Source organism: Galeopterus variegatus, unplaced genomic scaffold (assembly GCF_000696425.1).
Source record: "Galeopterus variegatus unplaced genomic scaffold, G_variegatus-3.0.2 Scaffold2716, whole genome shotgun sequence".
Lineage (NCBI taxonomy): Eukaryota > Metazoa > Chordata > Mammalia > Dermoptera > Cynocephalidae > Galeopterus > Galeopterus variegatus.
Window position 1 is genome coordinate 127,710 of NW_007728827.1, and position 15,425 is coordinate 143,134.

Consider the following 15,425-nt stretch of genomic DNA (forward strand, 5'->3'; position numbering starts at 1 on the left):
AAAAAAGGAAAAAAAAAAAAAAAAAAAAAAAAACAAGTCCACACTATCTTAATTGCCATACTTTTATAGAAAGTTTTGAAATCAAGCAATACGAGTTCTCCAACATTTTTCTTAAAAAAAAAAAAAAATGTTTGGCTGCTCTAGGTATGTTGCTATAGTTGTGTTGACTCCATGGATTTAAGGAGAATTTATATTTAAAATATTGAATTTTGTAATCCATGAGCATACAATCTAATCTAATCTATCTCTGCATTTATACAGGTTGTCATAAATCTCACTCAGTAATATTTTGTAATTTTGTGTACAAGTTTTATGCATACTTTATTAAATTTACCCTGAAGTATTTCTTGGTTTTGTATGATATTGTAAATGCTGTTTTGATATCATTTTCCATTTTTTTGTTACTAATATAATCATGTGCCACATAATGACATTTTGGTAGATGACAGACCAATATGAACGGCAGTGGTCCCCAAAATTATAATACCATATTTTTACTGTACCTTTTCTATGTTTAGATATGTTTAGATGTACAAACACCATTGTGTTACAATTGCCCACAGTATTCAGTACAGTAACATGCTGTACAGGTTTGTAGCCTAGGAGCAATAGGCTATACCATACAGCCTAGTTGTGCAATGGGCTAAATATACCTCCTAGGTTTGTATAAGTGCATTCTGTGATGTTCACACAACAAGGAAATCGCCTAACTATGCATTTCTCAAAATGGATCCCCATTGTTAAGAGACGCGTATAGAAATAGAACTGACTTTCATATCTTGACCTGGTATATAGTGCCTTGTTGAATTCACTTATTACTTCCAGAGACTATTTTTTATATTGCTTAGGATTTCTACATACACAATCATGACATCTGTGAAACAATTTTGCTCTTTCCTCTCTAATGAATAGGACTTTATTTCTTTTAGTTGCCTTATTACTTAATACTTGCCAAGATGTCCAATAGAATTTTACTAGAGGTGAACAGAATCCTTTCCTTGTTATTTTTAGGGAGAAAGTCACAGTCTTTCACAATTGAGTATGAAGTTATTTGAAGATTATATAGTTGCAATATGAAGTTAGTTGCCTGTTACTTTATCTCTAATATCATTTTCATATCATTTTTATTTGACTCTCTGTATAGGATTCAACTCTCTGCTGATCCCCATCTGATCATTCAGGTTGTCCACATTTCCCACTAGATTCTGTAGCATCTTATGGATATTTGTTCTAAAGTCTGTGTCTAATAATTCTGACATCTGGATCATTTCTTAGTCAGGTTCTGTTCATTGTTTTATCTATTCACAATGGGTTGCATTATCTTGCATTTTGTGTGGATCATAATTTTTGATGGAATGCTAGACATCAAGTGTGGACCAATATTAAAGACCGAGGTAAATTGTATTCATACCTGGAAACGGTCAGTGTTCTTCTGTTATGCTCTTAGTGTAGGGTTGATACAATCTAGTAGAGACTTGACCTTTGTCTGTGTTTTTTGTTGCTATCATTATCATCAGGACACTGCAGGCTTCAAATTCCTCTGTAGCGGTTAGCTAGGTTTTTGTCCCTCTCCCAGCAGTTTTCTGCTCTTGCATATTACTCTTGCTAGACTCACTTCGGTGGTGGGGCCAAGGCAGTTCTGTGTTGTAATGATCCAATCACAGCCTCAGGCAAACTCAGATTAGGACTTTCTTTTTTTTTTTTTTTGTCTTTTGTCTTTTTCCATGTCTGGCAACGGATCGCAACCCTCAGTGTTGCCCCCGTACTAATGATCCAATCACAGCCTCAGGCAAACTCAGATTAGGACTTTCTTTTTTTTTTTTTTTGTCTTTTGTCTTTTTCCATGTCTGGCAACGGATCGCAACCCTCAGTGTTGCCCCCGTACTAATGATCCAATCACAGCCTCAGGCAAACTCAGATTAGGACTTTCTTTTTTTTTTTTTTTGTCTTTTGTCTTTTTCCATGTCTGGCAACGGATCGCAACCCTCAGTGTTGCCCCCGTACCGGACCGGGGACCGGCAACGGGATTGCAACCCTCGGTGTTGCTCCCGCGCCTCGCTCAGCCAGTGAGCGGGAACCAGTCTGTATGTGGGATCCGACCCCTCGGGCAGGAGCGCCGCCGCGCTTCCCAAGTGGCGCGCTTATCCAGTGCGCCACCGGGCCAGCCCCCAGATTAGGACTTTCTGAGGGAAAGTCCTGTCCCTCCACCACATGGCAACCAAGTTCTGCCTTATATCTGAAGTTAGTCCTGTGCAGAAGAGAGCTTACTGCCCCTTCTCCCATTGGAAGCTGACCTCTGGTTGGTTTCCTTGTAAGATCCTGGACCCAAGACATGGCTTCCTGCCCATTCCCCAAGAACAGAAGGGTTTTGCTTCTACCCATCTCTCATCAGCAAAGGATCTTCACCTAGGCCCTGCCTCTTTCCCAGAGGCAGACTGTTTTTCTTTCTACTCCTCCCCCAGAAGCAAAGGATTTTTGCCTGAGGCCAGGGTGACAGAGGGTTTGCTCCCTCTCCCCTGGCAGCTTAAGGCTTTTGCTTTCTTATGAAAGAAGTATCCACAGAAGTGGACAGGGCTTTGTACCTGTCCCCCAGAAATAGCTGATCACCTACAGGCCTGCACCACTGATTGGGGCTTCCGTTTAATGCACTGCCTTTAATATTTCCCCTGAAAAACTGGTAGGTGTACGTGGAAAAGAACATGAAAGTGGTTGTAAACTCCCCTTGTCTCTTCGGCCCTCTGATGTTCCAAACTGACATGCTTGTTCTCACCTAGCCTTTATGAATTTGTCAAAATGTTAGCTGATTTCTTCTGCCCCACTTTTATGGTGGCCCCCTCTTTCTCCCATGTCCTGCCAGAAGTTAAACATTTTGTGTGTCCTATCTCCCCTTAGAGGGGCCTGTCACTCCTTTTAATTCAATTTACTCAATCACCTTGTGACCTCAAACCTCTGCTGGCATCAGGAAAAGTAATGATTTTGTATATTCTCTGGCTCTTTTCAATTTTTACAGTGAAAACTATGTTCTGCATTTTAACTCTAAAGATTATTTTTAATCTGTAAAGAAAAAAATAATTTATAATAGCACTAACTACTTAACCTGGAATGAAAAGCATTCTAAATTCTCAATTTGTCCCCAAACTCATTAATTCAATTTGACAATTTTCAGTATGTATCCACAAATAGAAACTCTCTAGGGCCGGCCCGGTGGCGCACTGGAGAGTGCGCCGCTTGGGAGTGCGGCGGCGCTCCCGCCGAGTGTTCGGATCCCATGTGGAGACCGGTTCCCGCTCACTGGCTGAGCGCAGTGCGGGCACAACACCGAGGGTTGCGATCCCATTACTGGTCAGTAAAAAAGACAAAAAGGAAAAAAAAAAAAAAAAGAAACTCTCTAAAGTTTATATAAAATCTAGAAGATGGTAAGCTCTCACATGACTGTTTAAATGCACAATACTTTAGTCTCCATCACCAATAAATGAGAAAGGGAAAAACAAAAACAAAAAACAAAAACCCTTACACTCTTTTTCATTGTTTTGTTTTCCAGAAAGATGCAGAGGAGAAAAGTTTGCCACCACTCTTTTCCGATGTTCAAAATACTTTTCAGGTATGCTCGATATCTAAGCTATTAGAGTGGTGCTCCTTCAGAGTCTACAATACATCAAATGTTTCCTAAAATAAGCTTGGAATATAGCACAAAATAACATTACAGCATGGTTTTTAGCTTTCATTAACCCAAAGAATCAGAGTTAAAAGAATTTATAGAGGTGGTCTGAATTCCTATGCAATGCAAAAATCTCCTCTAAACTTTCCTGATTACTCACGAACCTGTAATCTGCAGGAAGTCTTTCCTCATAAGTCAGCCTGCTCAATTTTTGTACAAATAATTTTGACAGAGATTTTTTTTCATATTAAACCAAAAAGAACTTCTCTAAATTTTCAATCATTTGTTCTAATTTATCACTTCAGAACTACTTACAGTAAATTTCATCCCCTTTTCACTTGAAAGGCCATTGAATACTTGAAAATGGTTGTCATGTTTCATTTTTGTTCTTTTCTTCCAAGCTAAAATGTCCTGGTACCATCAACTACCTTTACTTAGATGTCCATTAAGCTGCAGTCTTATGGCTATGTCTCTGCAGTCTGTGTGATCCCTCTGTGACCCAAACTTTCTCCTCCATCATCGAAATATTAGATGTTCTTAAATGTTATACACCTAGCTTTCAATTTTTTTTCCCTCTATCTATATTCTTTTTCTAGACAATCATATTCAAATTATTGGCCAGGTATCACATCTGATGCCTAAATATAGCTTTGATGTCTTTTGAAAGAGGGTGCTAGTCCTACTGTGTTTTGTGTCTGTAAAATTTCTCATAATGTGGATCAACCATTATAGGATGTATAAATTCTAGTCTGATTATTTCCCTCCTACCAGAGTGTGTTTGTATATGTGTATGTGTGCATGCATGTGTATATGCATGTATATTTTAGGAGAAACTCCATGGTTTGGAGTTACAAAAGTATTTCTATACAGTGGTTTTCATTTGCTTCTCCTTAGGTCTAAAATAGTCACAGTAGCCCAGTGCAATTTTTAATATAAATTCCCTCTATAGGTAAGATAAATTAATACTCCACAGCCACACATAACAGGTTAGGGTTTCAATTTATGGGGTAATTATTTTCCTCACTTAAAGACTCTGGGTGGAGAGAAACTTTCTCAAAAGTTCTCTTGGTGAGTAGGCATAGCTTTTCTTCTTCCATCCTCTGTAGGAGGCAGTCTATCCAGTGTCTGGCATCTATTCAGGTTTCTTAGCTCTAGTTCTTCCCCTTCCCCTACCACCACCTGTCGGGTCTGCCACTGGCTGACCCAAACAGCCCTTGCCTTGCTATCAGTCTCTCCCTTGGTGTCCCTTCTGGTGGGTGGGTGGATTGCCCAGATTCCTCTTTTCCCAGTCCCGTTGAGAGGAGATGGAGGAAGAGAGCCGTGAAGAGAGGTGAGCACAGCCGCCGGCCCCAACCAGCCCATTAAAGGACACTCAGACGCGGTGGGGGTTCTGTTGAGCAGTTCCATTTATTATCACACAAGCACTTGCTTTTAAAGGCATATGGGGAAGGGAGGTTTTTACATCCTCCAGTCAGCTTAAAGGTTACGAGAGCATGCATCCTGTCTCAATGCCTAGCTATTGCAATCTGCAGTGTTCACAAGTGCAGAAGCGTGTATTTGGCCAATAAGGGCTAAGGCAAGGTTCCCGCAGACACTCCCACCCTACTTCCTCCCAGCGCCATCTTAGGCATAATGGCGCCACTTGTAATGTCACTTAAGGTGGTGTTAGTTTTTAAGGCCCGACAACCACCAACTGGTTTAGGCCTAAGATTTCAGCACTTGTCCCAATGTGAGCAATAAACTCCAATCCCTAAGCCTGAGGACCTCAATCTACTCTGATATTTTCTGCAGGCTATTGCAACATCAATGTTGGAGTACCTGCTCAGGCTTGAAGTTTCCTCTAAATTTCTGTCACCCAGAAATTTATCCTAGCTTCATTTTGGAATAAGCTATGCATTACAATTTTTTCTTATAGTCCATCTAGTATTCATAAGCATGTGTGTGTGCATGTGAAGGGTGAACTGTGTCTGTGTTTTTTCAGTCTAACAGTTGCTAAAGCTAGAACCTCACTGCATTTACCCTGGGCAGCTCAAGCTCTGTGTATCAAAAAATACACACATCATGACACTACTAAAAATCTTCCTATTTTGTCTGTGTTTCTGCCATAATTAACGGCACCCTATATTCTTGGTTTTCCAAATGTGAAATTATGGAGTCATCTTAAATCCAACCTCTCTGTTGTCACATCCAGTTAATTACCAAGTTAATTTTATAAGTGCAATATTTTCCTTAACATATTCTAGGTGTGAAATTATGGAGTCATCTTAAATCCAACCTCTCTGTTCTCACATCCAGTTAATTACCAAGTTAATTTTATAAGTGCAATATTTTCCTTAACATATTCTAGCAATCTCATGAATATTATGAATATAATATTGATCTTTCAGAATTTTTGTGAAGGCTAAAAGAGATAAATAGACCAGATAAGAAGTACTGCAAGACTAGAATAGTAGACTGAGTATATTAGCTACCCCAAAATTAGTGACTTAACACAGAATTTTCACTTTACTTAGTAATATTTACGGATTTTCACAAATTCATGTATCTATTTAGAATGTAGAATTTTCATTTTACTTAGTAATATTTATGGATTTTCACAAGTTAATGCATCTACTTAGAATGTGTGAATAAAAATAAATATGGCACTTAACATGAACCTCTCACATAATTTTCTTGATTTAAATTTTCATTTTATTAGTTATATGTGCATGTACAGTGTCTGATTTCTCTTATAAATGGAAACATCTGTTTGAAAGGATAAAAATTAATTAACTAAACACTAAAATTTAGCCCTTATTGTCTGCCAGGCATTTTTTTTTTTGATATTTTATCTCATTTGATCTTTAGAGCAGTCCTGTAATTATTTATTATTGCTCCCACTTTACAAAAGAGGTAAGCTAGTCACTTGGAAGTTAAATACTATGATGATGGTCACAGGTAGAAAGAGGTAGAACCGTTATTCGAACACATGGAATCTGGCTACAGAGCTGCAAATACTGTCACCATCATGTTCTGAATATACATTAATCATATATTAATAGTGGGGTTGCTGTCCTTTGGGAAAATCCAATTTGTCTAGTCCATTCTTAAATATGGTACCCAAACTACAGTTTGAATTATATACTACACAAAAATGTAGTGGAACTCTTAACTTTCTAGTCATAAAGAGTGTATGTCTTTGGATTAAATTTAATAATGAAGTAGATCTTCTGGTAGCCACATAACAATGTTGACTTATATTGAGTTCACATATAAATGAAAAAACTGATTTTTTTCCATATGGATTAATCATAAATTTTTCTTCTCCGGGTTATAGTTGAGTAGTTGTATTGTTTTAATCTTTGAGAGACTTAAAATGTATCTCAACTAAATTGCATCTTCTTACTTTTAGCTCATTTAAAACTCATTGACATTTCTGTCATCTCTGTTTTGTCTTTTATAGCATTACTTATTTTTCCTAGGCTTCTGTCATTTGTTTTTAGTGTTTGTAAAATCACGTATCAAAAGTACTGGCAGCATATTAAAAAGTACTATTTTTCCATGAAAAAGGTAAAGCAATATTTCACTAATATAAAACTCATGCCATGTCTTTGTATTGATAGTGTTTTGTTAAGAAAATGCTCTAGAATAAGTAGACTTAAAAATCTTTCTGTGCTGTAAATCCATATCTCTGTATGAAAGAAAAGAAAAAATATTTTTCATCTCTTCCTGATATAAACTGTTCTAATTCTCCATTGGAGTGATTGTGGTGCTGGTGACAGAGCCGATGTGTTTTGGAAACCCACCTTGTTAGTGATATAGAAAAGGTATAGAAAAATACTGTAGAGTGATTAGCATGGAATTAAAGAAGAAAGAAAGATTTATCACCATATTTAATGGAAATTTATGGAAAAGAATAAGGTCAGACTAGAGCAGATATTTTTAATGAAAGCCTACATGTGCAAAGCTGAGATATAGAAAAACTAATGAAAAGCTCTTAGGACATTAACCTTAAAATCTGTGTATCTTAACTGCAGATGGCAATTTTGATTTTAAGAAGAATTTTTCATCCCTGTAGACTATATTTGTCATCAGTGATTTTTCAGAAACAGTTGCTTAAAGGGCAGTGCAATCAAGTAATTACAAAACAATTCAACACCATAATTTGTTGTCCCAAGTTTATTCTGAACTCTGGGAATCTGGTTTTCAGCAAGTTTGCCCTCCTGTACACTGACTCCAAAAACAGAAGCATTCTGAAACTCGACATGTGCCATTATGACTTTGTTTTCAAAGTGTTTTGCAGAAACCACAGACTTTGTGTAAGCTGAGTTTCTCTCTTTCTCTCCACCACTTCTCTCTTTCCTTCACCTTCTTTCTCCCCCTCCCTCCTCTTCTCTCCTATTTTATCTCAGTAATGTTAAGTTAGAATGAAGTTAGTAGGTTGAGTAAGTAAGTTAGCGTTAAATCAGTCCTGCCTTTGAAAATGTACTCACTGTGAATTGTGGCTTGAGTTACAGGATAACTGGAATCTTGAAAACTTTCTTTTTGTGTGGGAGCATATAACCACATTTCAACCACATTTTAGTCCATTTCCTCTTCACAGACAGAGAGGAAGTCTAAAGGTAAATTAGTGTCCTCTTGATTTCAATAAACAATAAGACATGACTCTTGTCATCTACAGCAAAACCTGGATAACATTATTGAAGCAGTTAAAAAAATATGCAGTATTCTGGGGTGTGTGGAAACCAATCAAATTACAGATGCAGTAAATGAACTAAATCTAATTCTTCAGAGGAAAGCAGAGGTAAACATATTCATTTATTATGCAGTAATTATTTTAAACCAGAGTTCAATATTTAATTGAGGAGAGTAAAAGACTCTGACTAACAACTATGTATCTCTGTGTGTGTGTGTGTGTGTGTGTGTGTGTGTGTCTGTGTGTGTCTGTGTGCGTGCGTGGGCATTTGTTTGTGCATGTCTGTCTGTCTGCATGCACAAAGAGTATATTTCAATCGTTTGGGGGTAACTGTAGCTTGATTCTATTATGCCAAATAGATTTAATTAAATTAAAAAGAAATTTCTTACACCTTTAAGGTTTGTAACTGCTCTATAACTTCCAAGTGAAACAAATCAATCCTGTAATTCTACCTAGATGAATGTGTTTATATGAAAGTAGGCATTATGTGGTTTTTTTAAAATCTCAGAAATCTGATGTAGAATTGTAACTGTGATTATTGCCCAAGAAAAATATTAGGAAATCTGGTCACAATAAATCCATTCATCTTGTTATTAGTTTAGTAGGTAATAAAGCCAAAATATATAATAGTAATTAATACTTACTAGCACATTGCAATATACAGAATAGTTTCACATATACATTACTTCATTCAATTTAATTTTTATTTTATTTCAATTTATCCTCACAGTGATACCATAAAGTGTTTTAATATTCATTTTATTATTAAAATCTGACATTTAGAGTGCTTGTGTACACAGGATTAATATATGGCAAAACAGATTTAATCCCAGGCCTCTAAACACATCCTAGTATATGTGAAACTTCATAAGAGAGAGTGCATACATGGATTTCTTACTTTACAGAAAAGAACACAGAGATTATATTAATTTGAATATACCAGCCTTGAAAGATTGATTTAAAACATAGACAATCGTATCATTGTAGTCTCTTAATGTTGGGCTTTCTATGTCTTATTTTAATCAGAATTTGTTTTGTATGATTAGACAGTAAAAGTAAATACAGAAATTCAAATACCTTATTTGCATGACATGAACAGCGACAGTCATGATTCTGAGGAGCCGTGAGGCACCAAAATATTTCAAAGATAAATCTTGATTAAAGAGTAAAAACACAGAGCACTGAAGAAATCAAAGTTTAAATAATACAATCAATAAATCCCCAAATTCAATGTCTAAGACAGATTTATGTTTATTTGCCTAATTTTTTTTTAATGGGGAAACACCTACCCTTTTACCCTCCAATTTTAGAAGAAAATGGAATAATTATGTAGTCCTCAAAATTGTTTTTTGTGTGTAAATATTAAGATCTATACTTTTCACAAATGATAAAAAGGTAGAAAATCTGATGTGGTCATATTTAAGTTGATCATATTTTTCTATTACGTGCCAGAGTTAAAAAAATTATACCATAATCTCAAAAACATACCACCAGTGTGTTTTAAAAATAAATATTTTCATGAACTTAAAAACTTGGGAATTATTTGGTGCTAAAAAAAAAGTCTTCTAATAGGTGAAGTTAAATCAGAAAAACAGAGTAGTAGAATTAACTTTCAACAAACAATTTCTCTTAGATTATCAAATTTTGAAGACATTAAAAGTACTTAGAGCTGATAATAAAATGCAATAAGCTTGGGGTGATGCAAACATGATTTGAATTAAAAATCTACCAGTTTCTAGCTGAACATCTTTTGGAAAATTAAATTGCTTCTCTGAGTTTCAATTTTTCTCATCTCTAAAATAGAAGTGAAACAGAATTTGAAGTGAACTTGTTCTCATTGGAAATCATTGTAATAAAAGGTGCAGATGGTAGCGTAGCTTGAATGAGAGGCATTATTATTGCTGGGTGTAGAGGGGATGGTGCTGGAGGTAGTTTCTGAGAATCTGCCCCATGAGGCCAAGATGACCAGACATTGGAAATCATTGTAATAAAAGGTGCAGATGGTAGCGTAGCTTGAATGAGAGGCATTATTATTGCTGGGCGTAGAGGGGATGGTGCTGGAGGTAGTTTCTGAGAATCTGCCCCATGAGGCCAAGATGACCAGGCTTCAATTCACACAAGCACAGATAGGTCCCCATCAACCTGTGGCCATTGATTACAGCCAGCCTCATGACAAATATGAACCGTTGCCAGAAGAGGAGACAAGATGTGGGAATGTGGACACGTGTCGGAGGAGACCAGATGTGGGAATGTGGACACGTGTCTTCCCACCTGTTCAGACTATTTCATTGTTTTTCAACTTTTACTTCCAGCTCTTAGTGAATTGGAAGAGACAGAGGAGACAAGATGTGGGAATGTGGACACGTGTCTTCCCACTTGTTCAGACTATTTCATTGTTTTTCAACTTTTACTTCCAGCTCTTAGTGAATTGGAAGAGACAAACAACTGACCAAAGAATGATGAAAATATAATTTTAGGATGAAGAGCTGCAAAAAATGTTGAGTATTTCTGGTCCTAAAAGGCTTTATCTTCAAAGTTTATTCATTTTCTGAAACTCCCTAAAAGGACAAAAATGACAATTTTCTCAGAAACATTAAACTTTCAATATATCTGAAGCCAAAAGGACCCTTCATGGAGATATTCGTTATATTCTAGAAAGGCTAAGAACAATTAAAATGCTCATGAAAAGCTCTTATTCCACATCTCATGTCTTATGTACTCATAAGCACTGAATTTTGTGTAATTTTTCTTTGCATCTTGTTAACGTTATATTCTAGAAAGGCTAAGAACAATTAAAATGCTCATGAAAAGCTCTTATTCCACTTCTCATGTCTTATGTACTCATAAGCACTGAATTTTGTGTAATTTTTCTTTGCATCTTGTTAACTCTTAATGCTAAATATTTATTTATCCTGTATTTTAATAAAACTGAAGTGATTTTTATGCATTGAAATGAAGAAAAGAGTTCACAGTTATAAGTTTTACTTAATATATGCCCATAGTCTTGTTTTAAGCAGACTCTACTATGTATTTACTTTACATTATCTGCACTCATACATTCTATTCATCTTTTTCCATCCTATTTGAATTATGAGCCTACCTATATAAGAATGTTTGCACAAATAGTACATTTTACAGAATTTGTGCGGTAACCACCAGCAGTTAACAATGCCAGAACAATTCATTCTATACACTCACCATGAACCTAAGATCAGGAAATGATGTTAAGTGAAATAAGCCAAGCACAGAAAGAGAAATACCACATGACTTCAGTAAGGGGCAGTAAGGGAGGAATTGGTAAAAGGCTGTAGAAAATGATTACATTGTATAATGCTGAAAATACTAACTATCCTGATTTGAACATCACATATTGCACACAGTTATTCATATTCAACTCTGCACCCCAAAGATATGTACAACCAACTGTGCTACAATAAAAAAATTTAATTCATTAATTTGATTTTTTAAAAAAGGAAAGAAATACAGGTCTTCTGCCAACAAACTCTGAAATTTAACAAGCTTTTTTTTTCTTGGCTGTATTTTTGGTCAACTTGCATAAGACTATTTATGCCATACAGGGAAGTAGTTAGGTATTTATTAAATGTAAGCTTTGGCAAGATAAAGAGTTATATCACAATGCAGTTCTGTGTTCCTACCAAGCACTGGAAACAATTTTCCATCCTTCAAATTATATTCCAGAAGCGCACATAATATATTTCCATTTAAATGCTTACACAATAAATGAACCACAAAGTGAAAAATACAGTCTTTCACTTGTGATGTAGGTGGATGCCATGGTAATTTGATAATACAAGTCTGTATTTCTGAATAAATTGAATTCTAGCTAAGTCAGGCTACTGTTTTTAATAGTCTCGCCCACATGGATGGGTGAAGATCTTATGTGTAGTTGTTAAGACTAGTGGTTGAAATTATACTCAGATTAAAAAGAGAAATGCTTCTGAGAAGGTTCAAGTGAAAAGTTGTATATAAATTTGATTATATTTGAAACATAACAGAAATTTTCCCTCTTTAAATGAATTATGTAGCAAGTTCTTTGCTATAAGAAAATAATTATTCCCTGATTTATTTGTTTGAGAAATCTGACTTTTAACTAATTGGATTTCCTTAAAAGCAAACATTCAAATTTTTAATTTCCAAAAATTTTTAAAGCTTTAAATTTTTTAAATTTTTTAATTAAAAAAAATAGGTGCCAACTACAACAAATTTTATTAGAAAATTGAATTTTCTTTTGGGCTGAAACCTTATTTTTAGTTAATCTATGAATCACCTTATATAGTTTCTATGATAAAGAAGCTATAACTAGCAAATTCTAAACCACCAAACTCTAGGCTTCCAGCAAAGATAAAAATGAATAAACAATAAATAAGGCCACCACACTTATGGTCATGAACTTAAATGACAATGAAAATGGCAACAAAATAATACAATTTGAAGATTATATTTTTTTATTTAGGTTGTAATTCAAGGCATATTCTTTTTCTCAAGTGTTTGACTATCAGTTTGTTTATTTTATTTAATTCCCTAAATGGAAAGAAAGAAAACTATATTGTGAATCTGTATAATTTTGTCCACTTCATTCCAGCCCTCAGTGCTGCCCAAAGCTTGCACCTGAATGGCTGCTAATAATAAGAGGAGAATTAGAAATGCACTTATATCAAAAGATTAGTCACTGTCGTGGAAGAGGGGGTTGAGCTGTTATAACTTCATTAGAGCTGCCCTATTAATACTGAAAAGGCTGAGCCTACTCTAGCAATTTCGTTTTTAAAAAATCAAATAACTTACATTGTTTATTACAATACTTAGAAGGCTTTTCTTTTTGTAGAATTAAGATTTGTTCTGTTTTATAAGCAACATTCATACATAATACCAATTAATAGTTTGCCTTTTTATCATGCCAGAGAGAGAAATTTTAACGTGTAGACTTTGGGTGTTACTGGTTTGATCATTTTCTGAATTTATTGTCTGAATGACAAGTATATTTTTGCACCCCTTTTTTTCAGAATCTTAATCAAAATTCAGAGACTTCAACAAAAGGTAAAACACACATTATTCAAATGTCTAAAATTAAATAAAAGAAAAGAAAAAAAACTTAAGTTGTAGAATCCGAAATAATATTTTCAATTTCTCATGCAAATACTGTTTGAGCACACACACGCACTTGCATGCGCACACACACACCCAAAATAGTTTTTCAAGGGGAAAAATGCTTTTTACTAATGGAAGTGATTATTCTGCAAGGAAATAAAAACCACACTAAAATAATATTTTCAATTTCTCATGCAAATACTGTTTGAGCACACACACGCACTTGCATGCGCACACACACACCCAAAATAGTTTTTGAAGGGGAAAAATGCTTTTTACTAATGGAAGTGATTATTCTGCAAGGAAATAAAAACCACACTCTCTCTAAACTTTTAGCCTGATTTTTTTTAAATAAGAAAAGTCAAAAGATCTGTAAAAATTAAAGGAAGACTGAAAATATAACCATTCCAAGACACTGCAAAATTTTACCAATTATATTTACCTAATTATATTTTGATATAAGAAAAATCAGAAAAGTAGCAAATGTCTGTCTCCATAGTCACTAATTTAAAAATTAAATTCAAGCCCTGTTTAAGAGACCAAGCTACATAACAAGTAGGAGGATTAAGCTCTGAAATAATCAGTGTTCATGTTTTGGGCCTATAAAACTGCAAGACTCAGGAGGACTTTGTTTCTATAGAAAACAGTGGGTGTGTGATCATGTGGTCTGACTTTCAGAATCGGGCAGAACTGGTTTTGAATCTCAACTCTGCCACTCTTTAATTCTATGATCCTAGACTAAACTCTTTGATCCTCAGTTTTCCTGACATACATAAAAACTATGATAGTATTTGATATGCAGGGGGTGGTCAAGGTTGCTCTTGTTTGCACAGGCATATGGTGTTTGGTAAAGAAATATGCTGAGTATCTTCAAAGAATCTGTCTGACTCACAGATGCTCAACTAATACCCCTGGATTCAGAGGTGAGAGTGGAAAGCAAATGATAACCTTTACTTGCCTTCCACAGACTTTCATTTCAGTAAAGAGTTATGTACAGAGGAATATTCTCTGAGCCCTAATGCCCACCAATCAAAAGAAGCCATTCAATTATATTGGAGGAACTCCCCCACCTCACATCACAGAAAATGGAGTGGCAGAGGCTATGGAGAAAAGAGCCTGTGCTAGTGCAAAAATCCCTGTTCCAGATATTCATAAAATTCCAGAGCACTGCCAAGGAAAGGAAGGGATGGACAAACACCCTAACAGTATTACTAACACAGAATCCAAGCGGTGGTATGGAGTGGATAGGCTGCAGGCATGCTTACATGCAGCTGGCCCTCTCTTTCTATTAGGAATGTTGTCATGAGGTCTCCTCTCCCCATGTTTCTCAGGGGATTGGAATATGAGATCCCACAAAACAATACAGGAATGTTTCCAGAGACTTGTATTCTTTGGTAAATCATGACAGATCCTAATGAATGTTTTAGTTGCATATACATTGTTGTTGCTTCTTTATTTCATGATACTATAACTCTTTTCTCAGAATAAGATAAACATTATTGTACCATATTTCACCACCAAGCCCAGTGTCTTGAGTTCTTAATACATTTTGATGATGTTATTTGAAATGCACTTTTTATCCAGAGTTCTGGAAGTTAAGCACAATGCATAAACACATGTTTCTATTCATCCACAAAAAAACAGATTATAACCAAGAACTGCTTTTGCACAAAAAGTAAAGAGTAGGTTTTGAGCAATTATCCAAATAGTTAAAGTACTCTCAAAATATGTGTGAGTCCTTGAATTAATACAATTTCTAATACAACTTGATGATTTATTTTAGATGTGCATTCATTTGCACATTTGCCCAAAAATGAGAATTATTGACAAGAAGTTTGTGCTTCCCACTTCAGAGTACCAACAATACAATTTGGGGACTGGGAAACAAGATGGTTCTGTAAATTTCTAATTTCCTGCCTCCTGTTGTTCAGGAGAATCTTGTTGATTGACCTCCAGACTTTGAAAAGGCCCTTTTTAAGACTATTT

The 15,425-nt window shown here is 35.4% G+C and overlaps 1 protein-coding gene across 1 annotated transcript in view; it reads left to right on the plus strand.

The window, feature by feature from the left end:
* LOC103598708 (phosphatidylinositol 4-phosphate 3-kinase C2 domain-containing subunit gamma-like) overlaps positions 1 to 15,425 on the plus strand; it is a gene marked incomplete at its 3' end in the record, with an annotated part of 252,245 nt that overhangs the window by 73,258 nt on the left and 163,562 nt on the right. The window contains exon 11 of the mRNA XM_008582754.1: positions 3,542 to 3,601. Coding sequence (XP_008580976.1) covers positions 3,542 to 3,601 — 60 coding nt within the window. The remainder of the gene's footprint in view (positions 1 to 3,541; positions 3,602 to 15,425) is intronic.